Raw genomic sequence first — 16719 nt, forward strand, 5'->3', positions numbered from 1 at the left:
GCAGTGTGACATCGGCTAGAACAGAAGTGGGTACAAAAAACACAAAGGAGAGAGGGGCGGGAGAGGGTACAAGGAACCCGTGCATACCATCCACATTCACACAAACTCATCCTCACGTAAGTGATTGCGTTGTCACGAAATAGGTCGCATAGGCTGACAGTCGGAGTAGATGAGTGGAGGGGAAGAAGATGGGTGGGAGATTTGGAGAATGAATAGAGGGACGTGGGAGAGGTTAGAAAGGGAATGGTTCAGGCCATAGCTAAGTCATTTACGTCTATTCAAAGCAGCAGCGGGCTCCATCAGAATTCTCTGTTCCCCCTTCCCTGTCCCCTTTGTTGCTGATGAACCTCTCTCTACCTCCTGAACTCCTACCCCGATGGAAGGCACGGCCTAGACCTGCGTCAGGAGAACTCCTTTCTTCTCTTGGGGAGCCAGTCTGTATCCTCACAAGGATGGAAAAGTGTGGGGCAAGGTAAATCCCAGGTTGGAGCTTCAAGCTAGGATTGGACCCTTAGTCTCTTGCAAACAATTGTCTAGAGGAAACCTGGTCTAGTCTTCTATTCTGACCTCATGAGAAGCACCCCAGACGAGTCAGCATCTGTGTAGAAATGTGAAAATTGAAATAAAGTCACCTAAAGAACTGGGGCAAACTCCCTGGCTGGCCACCTTCCCCAGCACACTCTTAAGGAGGGTGAATAGAGGCTTTTATGTAGCAAATGAGGAGACCATTCAGTTGGGGGAGAGAAAATTGGTGGGTTGTTGAGATGACTAAGGATGCCAGTTGGCAGATGGGGTAGAGACACGGCTTCACAGATAATTTCAAAATATTTTGGAGTTTCCAGAAATAGCCAGAAGCAGCCCTTATTTGCACTTCCCTCATGTACTAATGCTCCCAGATTCTCTTCCGTAGTTGTGCCCACTCCCTCTCTCCAAGGCTGAGACACGAGAAGAAGGCTTAACTCACTGGGCTGTGCTGCCAAAGCAGCTTACGGAAAGGTACTCAGGTAGTTAGTTTTGCTGGTCCCTTCCCTTCCTGATCCCTCCTGACTCCTGCTCACCACCCTCTCACCCCTGTATGAGTTGCGCTGACGCTATGATATGTTCCTGTGCCCACCCAAATGCCGGCCGCAAAGCTTTCAAAGGGGATACACCCAAGGGTGTGGTGTGTTGCAGGCGCCCTCGGTGGTCAGCCGGGTTGGCCAGCAATTTCCCACATTGTGCTGCAGCTGCTAAGCCCAGCCCTACCCCAATTTTCCTCTCATGCTGTCCAAGTGACTGAGAAGCTCTCCAGCTGGTGACCACAGGAGCTACCGGTGTCAGGGAGACAGCCCACTATTTGCCCCATTTTAGGGGAGACTCCAACTGGTGGTTGGGCAGGTGGGAAAGTGGAGGAAGGGCTTTTATATCTGCTGTAAAACACACCCCCCTTCAAGGCCGGAGGACGTGGCCCAGCCTTAAGGTTCTTTCTGCTCCCCTGACGGTTTTGCATAATCAGTGCAGGTGTCCCATTGCCCTGGGTGCAAGGAAGACTCTTCCTCTCTTCTACCCGGCACAGGACTTGATGATGGCCCATCATCTTTATGGAAAACCTGATGTACCTTGTTGAGAACCTAGCCTTAATCTGACAGGCTGGGGTTGACAGACAACTTACATTCTGAGTCTTCGCTCTTGAAAAAGCCAATGAGTTTGATCTGGTCCTCAATGCGTTCAAAGGCTTGGACTTCCAGTTTGTTGCTGATGACCTCCACTGGGTCTTCAATGAGCTGAAACACCACACACACGTACACACAATCGGTTCCTTCCCCCGGAATCAAGCACATAAGCGGAGGGCATTGGAGGGAAGTAGCAGACTTCAGTTGGTGCCTTAACATCCATCCCACCCTCCCCGGATGAGTACATCAGCAGCGCCTTTTGAGGACTTGACTTTAACTCAAGGAGTAGGCTGGTTGGTCTGGGGCAACTCTATTTCTCTTGCCGTTTATTGGTTCAGGAATGGCGTGAGACCCAGCTCTGGTAAATGAATCTCCAGGGAAGAATTGCTGAAAGCTTTAGGAAAGTTCTGCTTTCTCTTTCAGGCAACAATGGGAAGCCAGATGTTTCCCTTCCCTCTCAGTGAATATTAATGAGGAGATGTGATGTATTAGCTGTGCTGCTGGCTACCTTAGGACCAACTTGGAAAGAGTCAGCTTGGGGACAAAGTGAACACACTGAAAACAGCATTATCCATGATTTACAGAGAAACATGGAGCTAGAGCCCTGATTTGATCAAGTCTAAAATCTACTCTCACTCTGGACTTCTATCTGTGAGGGTCAATCACGTATCCTATTGTCTAAGGTAGCTAGAGTCTGGTGTCTGTTACGAGCTCCTGACAGCCTTGGCCTTGCTGGTAGAGCCAGGACAGTGCCACGGTTGGCTGAGCTGTTCAGTTGCTGCCCTCAACTTTTTTAGGGCTTGTAGTTATGTGTCAATGAAAGGGCCAAGGAGAATCTATGGACACTTTTTCATAGGACGTGACCTTCAACTCACTTTGACTCTCTCTCTGGGTTTTTGAGGCTGTGGAGAAAAGGCTAGAGACCACTGTGGACCCGCCGGTAGATAAAAAATCATCAGTATGGATGTTCTTTTCCTTTACAGGACCCTGTGTTCAAAAGCAGCTTGAACTTGACTTCACAGCTGCTATTGAAAGTGTGAGCTTATCTATGGATAAAATATTTTTATAGTGTTTGTTCCTCTTTTAGCCTCAGCATATGGATCTGAGGGCAGTGCACCTCCATGGCTAAGAGGAAGGATGATATGGGGGCTCATTAGTCCTGCCCCATTTTACCCTGCTCTGAGGATAACTCAGCTGATTGATTGTTACCCCTCTTCCTACTGGTCTTCAGGTGACTATCCATCTCCTCCTCACACTCCTCAACTCCTGTTCAGAAGCACTGGAGCAAAGCCAAGGGGATTTCAGGGGAAGTTGGTGTATAACTGCTAAGAGAATTAACATGTTACTACTACACAGTTCTGATCTGTGACCCTCTGATCACCAATAAAAGCATTTCTAAGGTGACTTAAGGGCCAGCTTCCCAGAAGTAAATAGCACTGGGATGTAGGCTCTCCTTGATTTTTTGTGAAGCCTGAGAGACCTGTCTTAGGCCGAGTCTGGTTACCCAGCTTCTGCGTTCTTATTTAAAGGTTTTACTTCCCCCTGTATTTGAACCCAAACAACTCCACGCAGGGCCCCTGTGCATTAATGCTTACGTCCAAGAGAAACTCCACCAGGACATCAGCTGAAAACTCGCCGTCAAACTCAATTGTGCGTTCGCCCTTCAGGACATACAGGCTTCCTTCTTCATGAAAACCTGGGACGAAGAGAGAGTCCCCAGGACAAGATCATCCTGATGTAGGAAAAACCATCATCCCGCCGGCCAGGTCAGGGCGAGCGGAACCAGCCTTAACCCTAGGACTGGCTCCCTTGACACCACACCTCTGAAGCTCTCCCAAAGTGGAAATTTAAACCAAAATAGTCCAGAACCAACAATGCCACCTGGATTTTCACTTGAAAGAAAAATCTATTCTCCATCCCAGCACTGCTTTAATTTTCCAAAAACCCTGTGACCCCATCCACCCCATCACAGTGTTTTAATGCCCACTGCCCACCTGACTCCTTAGCCTGCTATCCAAGCCCTTCCACAATCTCATGCCAGCCCCACCCTGTCCAGATGCCCTTGGGTAGACCTGTGCTCCTTTGAGAACTGCTCTCTTAATCCCTGTCTCCCTTCGCTTCTTGCCCACAGGCTGATCTGACAGGGTGCATAAAAGAAAGGCCACATGATCCTATACCCGTGGTTCTCCTTGCTCCTCAAGTCTGGGGCGACCCCTGCCTCCCTCTGCGATCTTGGTGAGCACCTTCAGGTCTCAGTTCAGGACTCATTTTTCCCAGGAAGGCCACCCCAGTGTCTCCTGCCGGGATTGATCTTCTTTGAGATCCATGTGCGTGCACTCACAGTAGCAGTAAGCTCCCTAAGGGGAGGGCCATTGTTGTCTTGGTAGCTCAGGGCGTCACACGGAGCCTGGACACACTGGGCGCCCCACCAGGCTTTGTGGCCAGGACGAGCAGCTCGCTTTTCTAGGGCAGCTGGATTCGGCACATCTCTCCCCGAGTAGCTGAGGGTGCTGCGAGGGTGGGGTCTGCACCTACTTTCTACCCTCCGCGCTCTTGGCATGAAGCCGTGACTTTAACAGATACGTCCAGCAAGGCCGAAAGAGCTGCGGCTGCCATTTAGTCCAACTGCGGGCGTCCTTAATGCCTTAGATTAATTGTTTTCAAACTCTCTGTTAGCTGGAGAAAGCTTTCTCCAAACGAACTCCTCTACGTATCCTTTAGGGAAAGGGAGACTGCCCCACAACCGCTCTGTCCTGGGGGACATCGGAGGATCCCCGGGCGCACCACCGAGCACCATTTCTAAACCTAAAGGGGCAGTGAATCATGTACCCTTGAACCTGGCAGCGGCCGATCCCAAGGGCACCACAGGGACTGTCAGCCAGTGTCCTGCGGTTGGGTTTTGCTCCGAGTGAAACCGGTTAGGAGGCTGTGGCACTGGTTCAGGCACAGCCCAGGGGAGACCCACTCAGGCAAGCGGGAGGGAAGATGGAGACGAAGGCGCAGGTTCGCAAGTGCCACTGTCCCGGGGACTCCGAGGACCGGCAGTGGAGAGGAGCCTGCCCGCAGTGCCCCAGGCAGAGCCTGGGGAGGGGCCGGCTGAGGCTTCGCAGGCCCCTCGCGCCCTCGGGGAGAAGGGCCCTGGGCCGCTCCTCTGGACGCCTGCCCGGCTAGTCTTCCCTACATTTTTAGGTCACAGGGACTCTCGCGTCTTCCCCAAACTGAATTCACTGGAAATCTAACTTCTCTTTAGAACAGTGGGAAGGGAGAAGACTCAGGAATCGGTAGGTGCTGGGGAAGAGAAAGTTCATTCAGCGGCTTTCGACTAAGGAAATGGTTGAACATGCTTTGCTCTCCTGCTCAAGAGAAAAAACATTCCTTAACTTATCTCTAGAGAAAGAGATACCTCCGACATTCTTAATAATTCATTATCATTTTATAGTCAGGAGTTCTTGCTTGTGTCCAACCTAAGTACTGTCTCCTGCAATTTAAATCCTAAAAAAAAAAAAAAAAAAAAGCTGGTCTTCTTGAAAATAAAATAGAAAACAGTTGTTCGTGATCCTCAGAGATAATGAACTTCCATGTACCTGAAGGTATTTATTGAAGCACCACTAATCTCTCCCCCCATGCTTACTGCTCTGCGTCCAGTTAACCTCCCTTCAAAGGTCCTGTTTTATAACCTCCTGCGATGGCCGCTGTTCGCTGGTCATGCGGAAAACGCAAAATGGGCTGTGCATGGCAGGGTGTTTGAAAAGCAGAGAAGTTACCTATTTTCTCGCTCCTTGGGATTAGCAGTGTAAGGATCTTAGAGTAAACTTGCGCGTGAGCATGACCTACTGACACGGAGATCGCAGCCCGCACGGCGCAGTCGCTCACGCGTAACTCATCGAAATCCTCCCTCTCATCCTCGGTGATAACGCCCAGCTGGGGTTCAGCCTTTCATTTAGAAACCACTGGGACATCAGAGTCACTACCACGAATGCCGTGTGTGTCGGAAATAACAGGTGCTGGAAGGAGAGACCTGACCTCCCTCAGAGACCACCGTGGTAGTGAGATAGAGAAGCCGGCCTTTTAACTCTAGGATCTAAAAATAAAGGTTTAAATCTTTAGTGTCAGTTTCTCCAGGGAGGAATCCTCTTCATCGCACTGATACAAAGATACACGAGATGATTCATGTAAAACCATTCAATTCAGGCCGGTACTTACTTTTACTAAACTCTTCTACAACCCAAGACTAGGCTATGCAAGAGCCTAATAATGAAAATAATATAAAGCCCAGTTATCATGCATGAAACTATACTTTTTTTTTTGTAAGACACTTTGTTTCTTCCTGATATATCTCAAAAAAAAAAAAAAAAATCACACTTACCCAGTTTCTTGGCAAGCTTGGCTTCTTTCTTGGCATCGACCATCACAAAGCCTATGTCTTTATGTTCCAGGACTTGGGCCACAAGCTGAAGGGAAAGACAGGGAGAGTAAGTGAGCCCAAGGCTGAGAGATACAGACCATGTCATGGGATAATGTTTGAGGTTTTCGGGAGGGTTTTCCTTCATACTCCCTGTCACTGTCACCAGCTGGAGCAGTGGGGAGGATTCTTGCTTATCCCCTCCAGAGATGGATGACTCAGTGGGGTGAGTGCTGAACCAAGGAGAGAAAACGTGAGGACCGGCCCCGAGAGAGAAGGTTTGGAAGACTATGTCTACTCTCCCACACCCTTCTCTGTCCTTGGGGTGGATGAAATTTGAATTGGGAGAGAAGAGAATCAGAAAGGAAAGGAAGTCCTCGGATGCTCATGGATACCTGACAAATGAGCCTGGGTGGGGTGAGGCCACAAGAGGACACCAGATAGGCTGGAAGACCTTAGAATAAAGGAAACCTGTGTCCCTGACCTCTAAGCATAGTTCTCGAGTCTCCCCACTCGTGGAGTAGGAGTGTCCATTGGCGTTTCGGGCAAATAGACCTGAGCTGGCCTCTGAAGTTCTCCTGCAGCCCTTGGAGAAGAGGAATTGGTAGGACCTGCAGGTGAAGACAATCCAGTGGTGATCTAGGTGGGCAGATGGCCAAAGACTCCTCTGAGTGGACACCAACCCAGATGACACCAAACACAAGCTTGGGTGAGCTCCTGAAACTTAGACACAGGGAAGTAGGGAGACCCTCCATTGACCGAAATCTAATTCCTGCCATCTGGCTGGATGGGAGCTTAAAAAAGAAACAGAATTGAAGCTACCAGAGAGATCATGAAATGCGAGTATTACTTTTCTTCAGTGAAACTTTAAAAAAAAAGATAACTGTAGATGAACATGCAGTTCTAAGAAGTAACACAGAGAGATAGGGGGCTTTCAGGATGGTGTGGCCAAATCCAACAATTTTGTAACAACTATGGCGCCAAGTGGGGACTGGAAATATCAGGAGGGAGGCTTCCTGGGCCTCAGCGCCAGCAAGCAGAGAATAGACCTGGGGTGGGGCTCGGGAACCTACCTTTTCATAAACCACACGACCATGCCCCTTGATTCTGATGTAGCAGATTTCATGCCACACTCTGGGAAACACTGTTAGAAAGGTGCTAAGGCGTAATGTTTTCCAGCCATGACCCATGGGCCCCTGCCTGGCCCTGTGGGCCCCTCTACCTTAGGCAGAGAAGAGAAATACTAATATTACTGAGAATATAAGAAATTGACTCTGAAAATTAAACACAGAATTTAGCTCTGATCTCTCCTAAGCTTACACCAATATGTTTTGATGGTTCTTTAGTGGATGTAGATGTGTGCCTCTCCTAGGCATGTCAGTCATAGCCTTCTAATTCCCTTATTGCTTATTGACTTTTGAAGACATGGGAGTGGAGGGGAAGGCACTATCTCAGACAAACTCAGTTTTTTCTCCTGGTTTCCTGTTTAACTAAGCATAGCCCCTCACTGTCCTAGGCCTGGACACACAGACAGAAGCGGTAACCACAGGTGGGCAAGAAAGCACACTAGCAGGGCCTGCTCACCTCCTCCGTGGCGCACTGACCCACAGTCCCTGCAGTGTCCCATCACTCTCACCTCCCACCGTGATTAGGCCCAAAGCTTGCCCACTTGAGCTCTGTCATCACTTCCGTCAGCCCTAGCAAGCACCTTGCATGAGCCTAAGCCAAGGGTGACCAGGGCTGGCTGGCTGCACCCCAAGAGAGAGCAGTGAGACTTGGGGGTAGGGCAGGAGAATGGTTATGGTGAAAGCCCAGGGCCTTCTGGGCTGACTCCTGACCCGACCCATTCCCCTCAGGACCAAGATGCCCTGCTGGGCTGGTAGAGCAGGCCAGACATTGCCTGCCTCTCATGTTTGGCTGGATCTCACCTCCGCCTTTGCCCTGGCCCTGAATCTCCAGCTCCTATGTTCCTTTCTCCACTCTGCTAAGCCCAGTCCCACTGCTCACTGCACTTGCTGCCAGCCCTGGCCGCCCTTGGCTGCAAAGCCCAGCTCCAGGTCATGTTTCACCCCAGCCTCCTTTCTGTGAATCCCAGGAGCTCATCGCAGAGACGCAGCGCTGAGACACTTATTTCACAGTCGTGAGCACTGTGCGTCTCTTCTGTGCTATGCATCCTTCCTCCCCGAGAAGGACCCGATTTGTGCCTCTCTCGTATCTCGTACAGTTCCTTAGAGACACTCAGGATTTGTATGAAAAATGGACCAGCCCAAGTACTTCACAAATTCCAGGGACATTTGAGCCAAAGAGAAAGAGGCGACTGCCACCAATTACAGTGATTCGGAGTTACAAATAGGGGAAGGAGAAAAGGTAGCCCCTGCGTCCCCTAAACTCCAGAAGACTGGAGCACTCTTCAGATCTGCCTGCAGTTTTTCCCTGTTGGCTTACAGTCTTTCCGCTGCTGGTTTTGTTTGTTTGTTTGGTTGGTTGGTTGGTTGGTTTACTGCTTCTCAGACGGTCTCACCTATTGTCCACCAGGGAGTGTAATTGTTACTCTCTTTGCCTTTGTACATTGAATGTATTAGATTTCACATCCATGTTGCATGTGAAGTAGCTTTTAAATCATAATTTGAAGGGACCATGCTCCTCTGGTGGGTTCCACCTTCAGAGTATGACATGAGCATTTTTAAATTCAACAGCTTCGTACAGAAATTGAGAATTCTGGCTTTCCTTGAGAAATCAGAAAAGATGGGCCCACATCGCTCACTGCCTTGCAGCAAATAAATAAGTTTCTTAAATAAATGAATGGATAAAAGAGGAGACTGCTGGACCTTGAGGGAGGAGGGGTGTGTGGGTAGGTGGAAGATAGCAGCAGGGAGTCCCAGGAGGAAGGAATGGCACAGCAAAGGTTTGGAGGGCCCACAGGGGAGTGTCGGAGGACAGGCTGACTTCCTTGAGCAGGGGGCTTCTTTGGGGACACGCAAAGGAGTAGCGTCCTCGTGAGAAAGAGTGTGAAGGACTCTGAATGTTTGGACTAGCAGTTCTGACTTGGGAGATGTTGGAATAGAACAGAACATGGTTAGTTTGGGTTTGGGGAGGGTGATCTGGGGGCATAGACCCGACAGATAGAAAGGAGAGTGGAAAGGAAAGGTGACCAGCTGGGAGGCAGATGCCACAGTTAAGTGGGAGGGGGCTGGTCTCAGACAGAGGCAGTGGCAGGGGGTGGAGACGGTGCAACTGGTGAGGTGAAGTTACAAAAGGAGGGTCCGGCAGACCTGATAACTCTTCCTGGCCTTGGAGAGAAAAGGGAGGGAAACCGAAGGAGAGGAGAAGGCAAGATGATGCCAGGGTCTCGGACCAGGACAGAGTGAAGGGCTGAAGAGTGACGTCAGGAGGGCATTCCAGAACCAGGGGCAAGGCTGTCGGCCTGGACTTAGGGGCAGCAAGTTCATGGCAATGGAAGTCCAGCCAGGAGCTGGAGGTGCCAACCTAGAGCTCAGGGGAGAGGTCCCGAATGGAGCTGTGGAGGTGAGAGGTGCAGGCCTGAGGGTGGCCAGAGCAAGAAGCGGCAGAGGACTGTGAGAGAAGCAGGGAGGGGACAAAGAACATTGTGCCGTGACTCCAAAGTCTCGGGTAGAGAGAACCTTGAGAAGAAGAGGGTGGCGGGATCAAGTGTTGCAGGGAGTCACAGGGGGTGGGACCCCCGTGAGGTCTCTCCTTTCAGGACGGGTAAGTCACCGGTGACCTTTAGAGAGGAGCTGGGACAGAAGCCAGAACACTGGGAATTAAGCATCTGAGTGGTGGCAAGGACATGTTAGAGCAGGTGCGGGTCACTTGTTCAAGAGGTTTACCCATGAAAACGGGGACACTAACACAGAAGCACCAGGGGACACGGTCCCCGGGCTGTGCGACTGCTCCCTGGGCCTCAGAGGACAGCACCTACAATATGCCAGGAGCCAGGGTCGAATCTGAGGACTGAGGAGCCTGGGGGGAAATGTCACAGATCTTTGCTCAAAATGAATGTCCCTCAGGCCACTCATTAAAAATACCCTGGCTGCCATCCTGCTCTGCCCATGGAAGCTAAGAGCCCAGCGGCTGTTCTCACCCACTGTCCCTGATACCATCTGGCGGCATGTCAAGCAATTCAACAACTGTGTGTCCTGCCCTGAAACGGGAGAGCTGACGCTTATCCCCCGGTAATCTCCCGTCGCTTTCCACCGCCCTCAAACAGCCTGATCTATGTATAGCTCGGGGTGGGACGGGATGCGTCCACCCAGGAGGCAGGGGAGGGGACGGAGCAGCTATTTTATGAGATTCGGGTGAATACTGGGGCCTCTGGGGGCTGGGTTGGGTGGCCTCTGAAAAAGCCTTGGGGGCGAGGGAAGCTGTCCATTTTTTTATTTTGTGCTATAACCTTGGTCAATGCCAAAGTAAAGACCAAGGGCCACTGCTGTTCTTAGTGTGTTCTTTCCACTCTACCACATTGAGAAACACCGTAGCAGCAACATATTGGGTGTTTACTACCTGCCAGATACCGCTCCCACGCCTACTATGAATTATCTTATCGAATCACCCCCAAACCCACATGAAATAGAAGTTTGCAGATGAGGAAATGGAGGCACAGAGAGGCTAACCAACTTGCCTGGACCACACAGCACTGAAGCGACAGGGATTCCAGCCCTGACATTCTGGCTCCAGAGCCCAAGCTCTCGTCCATGACATCCAACTCCCTACATCCGGGCCTCACGGGGACCTGGGCCCCAGTCCTGGCTCTGCTGCTTGTCAGCTGTGAGACTCTGAGCAGTCACATTCGCTGGGTACCCTGAACCAGGGTGGCTGTGTGTCCCTGTAAGGTAGAGGCAGGTGGGCATGTGAGGGGGTGCCTGTTGCCCCACCTCCCTGCCAGGTGCACAGCAGATGGTGAGGAGAGGCCTGCCTGGCATGAGGCACCGGGCAACAGGCAGGCGGGCGCCGCTGGAACAGGCGCTGGGCACTGAGAAGCGCTCTGGCCTCTCTCCTGTGTGCCTGTCCAAACAGAATCAGCTCGTCTGGGTAAAACCACATCCAGTTTACAGACCAAGGAGGCTCCGTCATATGGACTCGGGACTGCGGGGGGCTAGCTTTCTTGGGGGAGCAAGTCATTTTAGATGCAAGGGCTGAGCTGTTTATCACACAGAAATCCTCCATACCAACCAGCGACGCCCACAGTGCGAAAGAGCAGGGCTGCTGCTTTGAAGGAAAAGTCTGGGGATTCCAACAGATTTCCTGTTTTATTTTCCTGCTTTACTTTACAATAGTTCTCACAATAGTTTTATAGTGGTGACTTTCATGGTATCTCAGGTCTCCACTGAAAAATGTATGACTGTGACGGTTGCCAGATGGGAGGGGGATTGGGGAGCTAGTTACAGAACAGTCATGGGGTGTAAAGCACAGGGTAGGGATCATAGTCAGTAATATTGTAACAACTGTATATATGATGCCAGTGGGTACTGGAAACATCAGGGGCACCACTTTGTAAAGCGTATGATTGATTATCTAATCACCATGCTCTACACCTGATACAAAATAATAGTGAACGTAAACTGTAATTGAAAAATAAAGTTAAATATGTATAACTTTGACGGGAAGTCTCCCTCGGGGGTATGATCACTACACATCCTATCTGGGCTCGAGTTTGAGGCTCTGGGGCCACAGTAGTAGGACAAGGTCCCAATGGTCTACAATGTTCTGAATCAACAGTGTGTTCGCCATGTTGTCAAATCCGTTTCTCTGTTAATTCTATACGTGGAAGGAAGGATTTGCCGATAATCGATACAATCCACGCTCTTGCAACAGCACGTCTTGTCCCTTCGCCATCTCACCAAGCACCGGGTCTATGACTGAGCCGCGCGCAGCGAGCCCTCGCCGCGGGCCAGGGCGCCCGGGCTCTCAGAGGTGGCAGGGCGAGGGACAGCCTGCGCACACGCCTCCCGAGGGCGGGGACGCATCTCCCAGCCGAGCCAGAGCCAGCCCGGCCTCCCGGATCTGTCGGGGCGCCTTCGGGCAGCGAACAGCTGGAAGGGATGCCCGACTCCTGCGCGCTGCTGTTCTCAGCCCAGTGTTCCCACATCCCCCCATCTGCAGATTTACTTGACTCTGGCAACTCCATTTGCCTTCTCTTGGGGTTGGAAATCAAACCTCTGGGACGTTTGCCAGAGCTAAACAGGTTTGGAGGCAGGTCCGCCACGCAGTGCCCAGAGGTTTCTGCCAGGCTGTGTATGTAGTGGACTGAGAGTCCCACGGTTAAAAAAAATCCGTTTTAACCATATTTCAGTGGGATTAAGCAAGGATGACAAACGGGTTCTTGAGTCTGACAAATTCAATCTATTTTTTACTATCATGTTCAATTTATTTTTTAATTAATTTAAAAAGAAATCAAGGATAACTATATCTCCCATACAGGCAATGTATGTACAATTCCTTGCCTTTTCCTTTTCTATCCTTCCATCTATCCACCCATCCACCCACCCACCCGTCCTTCCAGCCATCCATCCAGTCATCCATCCATCCACCCACCCATCCAGCCAGCAATTATTAAGTGCCCAGTAGGTGCTGAGCATTAGTCTCTTTTCTCGTACTGCTCATTCTGGCTGAACACATAGTTCAGCCGTACAGTTAAACATTGCTCAAGTGTAGGTGAAAATCCAGAATACGAACGAAAACCACTTGTCCCTTTGTAAGCTGGCACAGCTCATGCGTGTGAAGCAACCCTATTCAGCTGTTCCTCGGTGCAGAGAAAGGAACGCGACACTTGCAACCAAATAGATGTGAGTTCAAATCCTGATTCATGCTCTGCAATTTTCTAGCTTTGTGATTTGGGGCAATTTCTGCTTAACTTACAGGGTCATTGCTGTGCATGTAATATGAGAATGTATTTTAAGAATTTAATAAAGTAACAAATGAAAAGCACCCGTTAGGTATGGTTTATGGTAAGTTCATAATAAGCACTATTTCCCTTCTCCTCCTTCTGTCCATTCAGCATTCACTCAGCAAACACCACTGAGTGCCCCCTGAGTCAGACACTGGTCTAGGTGCTGGGGTCCAGCAATGAAGAGAACAGAGTCTTCGCCTCTGTGGATTTACAGTCTACAGGGGTGTTGGACAAGATGCAATGGGACAGCCAAGTGCCCTGGGACAAACAGAGTAGGACAGAGAGGATTAAAGAGTGTCAGGAGTGTGATTGATATAGGTGGTCAGGGAGGTAACTTCTTTGAAAAGGTGACATTGAAGCATGGAGCTAAAGGAAGTGAGCTCTTATCAATAGAAGAACATCTCTGTTGATACCAGGGGCCGTGTCTGTGTTGTCTGCATTTTGTAAGCAGCATGAAGACTGAATGAATGAACGAACGAACGAATGAATGAAAGAATGAATGAACATTTCTATTTGGGTGCTCACAAGACTTAGTTTCCCTTTATGGAACACTTGCCAGTTTGCTTTTAGAAGCTTTCCCATGGTTTCCTGTTAAACATGTTGACATCTCAGTATTTCATAGTTGTCTACCTCCGGGGCTCTCAAATTTGTGATTTCTTTTAAAGAAAATGCAGTGTGACATGGCAACCAAATAGATGCCTTTTCCTCTCTTTCTGGGGGTAAATTCTGGACCCCAATGAAAGATTACTCTGCTGGACTCACCATCTAGAAATTATTAGAAAATAACCTGCTTCTCAGCCCTGAAACATCGGCCCTAAGAATAACCCTTCCTGCTGGTAGACAGGCCATTTCCAATCACTTGTATGTGATGACCCTGCTGTTTCATGCCCACGAGGGTTTGGGAGAAGGCTGCCGTGAGGGTCCTGTGTGGATGGCAGCGGGTTTATGTGGGGAGCTAAAGTGGGACCTCCTTCAACAGAAAGAGCAGAAGGTCCTCGCGGAGGGGACACCGAGCGGCAGCCTCGGACCTCCCACCCTAGCCAAGCCCTGCTGACAATCATCAGGAGTTCCTCCAGGTGCTGTGCACCCAGCCCTGCTGGCGACACAGCTGAGTCGTCAGACCCGGCTCACGGGCTGAGCCTTGCACCTGTCTCACTGATGCCAGCAGAGTGCGTGCAGGGGCCAGGACTGCCTTCATCAGCACTCATTGAGTGGCTTTGGGCAACTTGGCCTCTCTGTGCCTCAGTTTCCCCATATGTAAAGTGGGGATAGTAACCACACCCACGTCATAGAAATATTGTAAGGACGAAACCAGCCAGCATGCACCAAGTGCTTAAAGCAGCCCCTGCTCACAGCAAGCGTCCAACAGATGTTCATTATTTTCAGCTGATGATCTCAAAGCAGGTATGATAGCTCTTAGCATATAAATGTGTTAGAATATCAACCCAGGTCTCCCGACCCCAAAGCCTGTGCTCTTTTTCCTCTCATGATGTCCACGCCAGCTGTAGGTGCCTCCAGGGCTCCGACTTCCTGTGTCAACTCCCCCTTGTCACCTCTGCCGGGCCCTCTTGTGTCCAAGGCGTCTGAGGGGTGTTGAGCCCGGAGCAAAGTCCCATCTCACGGTTTTGTATGGGGGCCCAGAACTGGCCTTTGGGGGAGAGTGTGCGGGTGTGTGTATGTGTTTTAGCTTGATAATCAGAAGTGGGGGGCGCTGCTTGCACTGATTTGTTTTGTTTGTGTTTTTTGAGCCCTGGGCTGACTGGACAGTGGTGAGCATATAAATAGAATCCTTACGCCTTCACTTAAAATCTTCCTAAAAATACCTCTCAGTAAGTGAGTGGGACAGTGTGAGATGGAGACGATGGTGTGAGTGAGGGTTTTACGGGCTCAGCAGCCCCGGTTTCACCAGCCTGCGATTTTCCCCTGTACACGCTACGAAGCCCTAAGGACCGTCCCTGCTTTCTCTCCGCTTGCCACCCACAGTGGGACCCGAACTTCCCCATTCAGCCCCCAGATGGAGCCTGAGGAAAAATACCAGGGTCGTGATGGTGTTTTAAAGACACTTAGCTTTTTGTCAACTCGAGCCTTCCTACTGACCACACTGTCGTAAAAACCCTCTGAAAGAGGAGCCTGAGTGGCGATCAGGGGACACTTAGGATCCTGAAGTGCTTTTTAAATCAGCAAAGATATTTGGATGTGTCTGGGATGGTTTTCCTGGATTTTATCAATTTTTTTTTTTTTTTTTGAGAATTCAAATCCATGTGGGTTTTATATGGCAATTCTGTTCATCAAAGTATTTGATTAAGTGGAGCTTTCTGATGGTTAATAAACCGCTGTAATGATCAAATAGCCCTTTCCATAGATTCGTGCCTAGGCTGGGCTGGGCATGGGGACTGACAGGGACCTGGGTGGCTCCTGAGATTCCTGGCATCCACGGAGCTCCTGGTGTGAGTGACCTTAGACTGCCCAGGAGGAGCCACAGGGAGAGCTCTAGGGCGCTCTCACCAGATTCAAGAATGGGCCCCAGCACCAGGTTTACTGACGGGCCACGTAATGCAGATAAAATAAGAACTGACTTCAGCGTCGGCCCTGAGCTCACACCAAGAACTTTCCAAGGAAAAAAATCATCCCATCACTGAGAATGCAGCCAAGGTCCTCACACACCCACACCGTGTAATGTTGACTAAAACCCAACCACAGGGACGGAGGATCACCTGGTGACATTCCCCACACGACCCACCCGGAGATGCAAGGTCAAGGCCTCCCACGTCTCCAGGATCGCAGAGAGAGTGCGAAGACTGGGCCATTAGCACACAGAGTGAGACCCACCAAAAACGCCAGAACCCCTGTCAGCCAGGCCTGTTAGCAATACAGCAGCGTTAACCTTCTCTCCAAAAAACAGCGGCTGGGACTACTGCCCTTGAAACGTCCAGAGGACCCCGTGTGACAAGCACATTCCATTGTCCCGGCGCCTGGGCCCACGCCTGCTCGCCCATCCCAGCTTTGCAGCAAGAACATCTTCCGATCTACCTGGGACTGGGATGCAGCAAGACTTCAGGTCAGGTACCTGCACCCTCCGGCCCCCATCCCCCCGGCTGGCCGGCCGGTGCTCCCCGGGACGGTGGTCGGCACACCCCCCTCCCCACCTCCCGCTCACCTCCAGCACGATTTCTTTCATCTGGAACTGCTTCTGGGCCACCTTATCCGACGACACGGGCTCGTGGTAGTAGAGGCAGAGCAGGTCGTACTTCTTCAGGACCTGCTTGAAGTTCTTCTCGGTGAGGCTCACCACGCGGTCCTTGCCGTCGTAGGTGGGGAAGTTCAGCCCCTCCTCCGCCCTGCAGGAGGCCAGCAGGCAGACCCCCACGACAAACAGATGAGTCCTCTTCATCTGGGACAAGGCGGGTCTTCTTGCCCAAAAACACCGAGCGCGGGAAAGAGGCGGGAGAGCGCTCAGGGGCTTGTTGAGAGGCGGGGAGCGGGGAGCCTGGTTTTTCCCTCCTGCCCTTCCTGGGCCCCGGAGCCGACTCGTCACCTCCTCGGGTCCGGCTACTGTAGTTGTGGGCTCAGGAGGAAGGGAGCCGAGGTGCACGCACACGCACACACACACACACGCACACACACACGCCGACCGAGAGCCAGGCTGGGCCGCCAAGCCCCAGATACCTCACATAGCTCTGCCCGGCCCCTGTCCCATCAGGAACTCCATTTTTAGGATGCACTTGTTTCAGGCTAAAAATAAATCATGTGACAAATAA

General features: G+C 50.9%; 1 protein-coding gene across 1 annotated transcript in view; it reads right to left on the bottom strand.

The window, feature by feature from the left end:
• The window catches only part of CASQ2 (calsequestrin 2), a 35032-nt gene extending 18633 nt beyond the window's left edge, over window positions 1–16399 (bottom strand). The window contains exons 1-4 of the mRNA XM_016223462.2: window positions 16119–16399; window positions 6019–6103; window positions 3248–3348; window positions 1652–1763 (exon numbers count right to left, since the gene is read on the bottom strand). Coding sequence (XP_016078948.2) covers window positions 1652–1763; window positions 3248–3348; window positions 6019–6103; window positions 16119–16352 — 532 coding nt within the window. The 5' untranslated portion in view covers window positions 16353–16399. The remainder of the gene's footprint in view (window positions 1–1651; window positions 1764–3247; window positions 3349–6018; window positions 6104–16118) is intronic.
• Window positions 16400–16719: the final 320 nt, after the last annotated feature.

This window comes from Miniopterus natalensis, chromosome 19, assembly GCF_054644295.1.
Source record: "Miniopterus natalensis isolate mMinNat1 chromosome 19, mMinNat1.hap1, whole genome shotgun sequence".
Lineage (NCBI taxonomy): Eukaryota > Metazoa > Chordata > Mammalia > Chiroptera > Miniopteridae > Miniopterus > Miniopterus natalensis.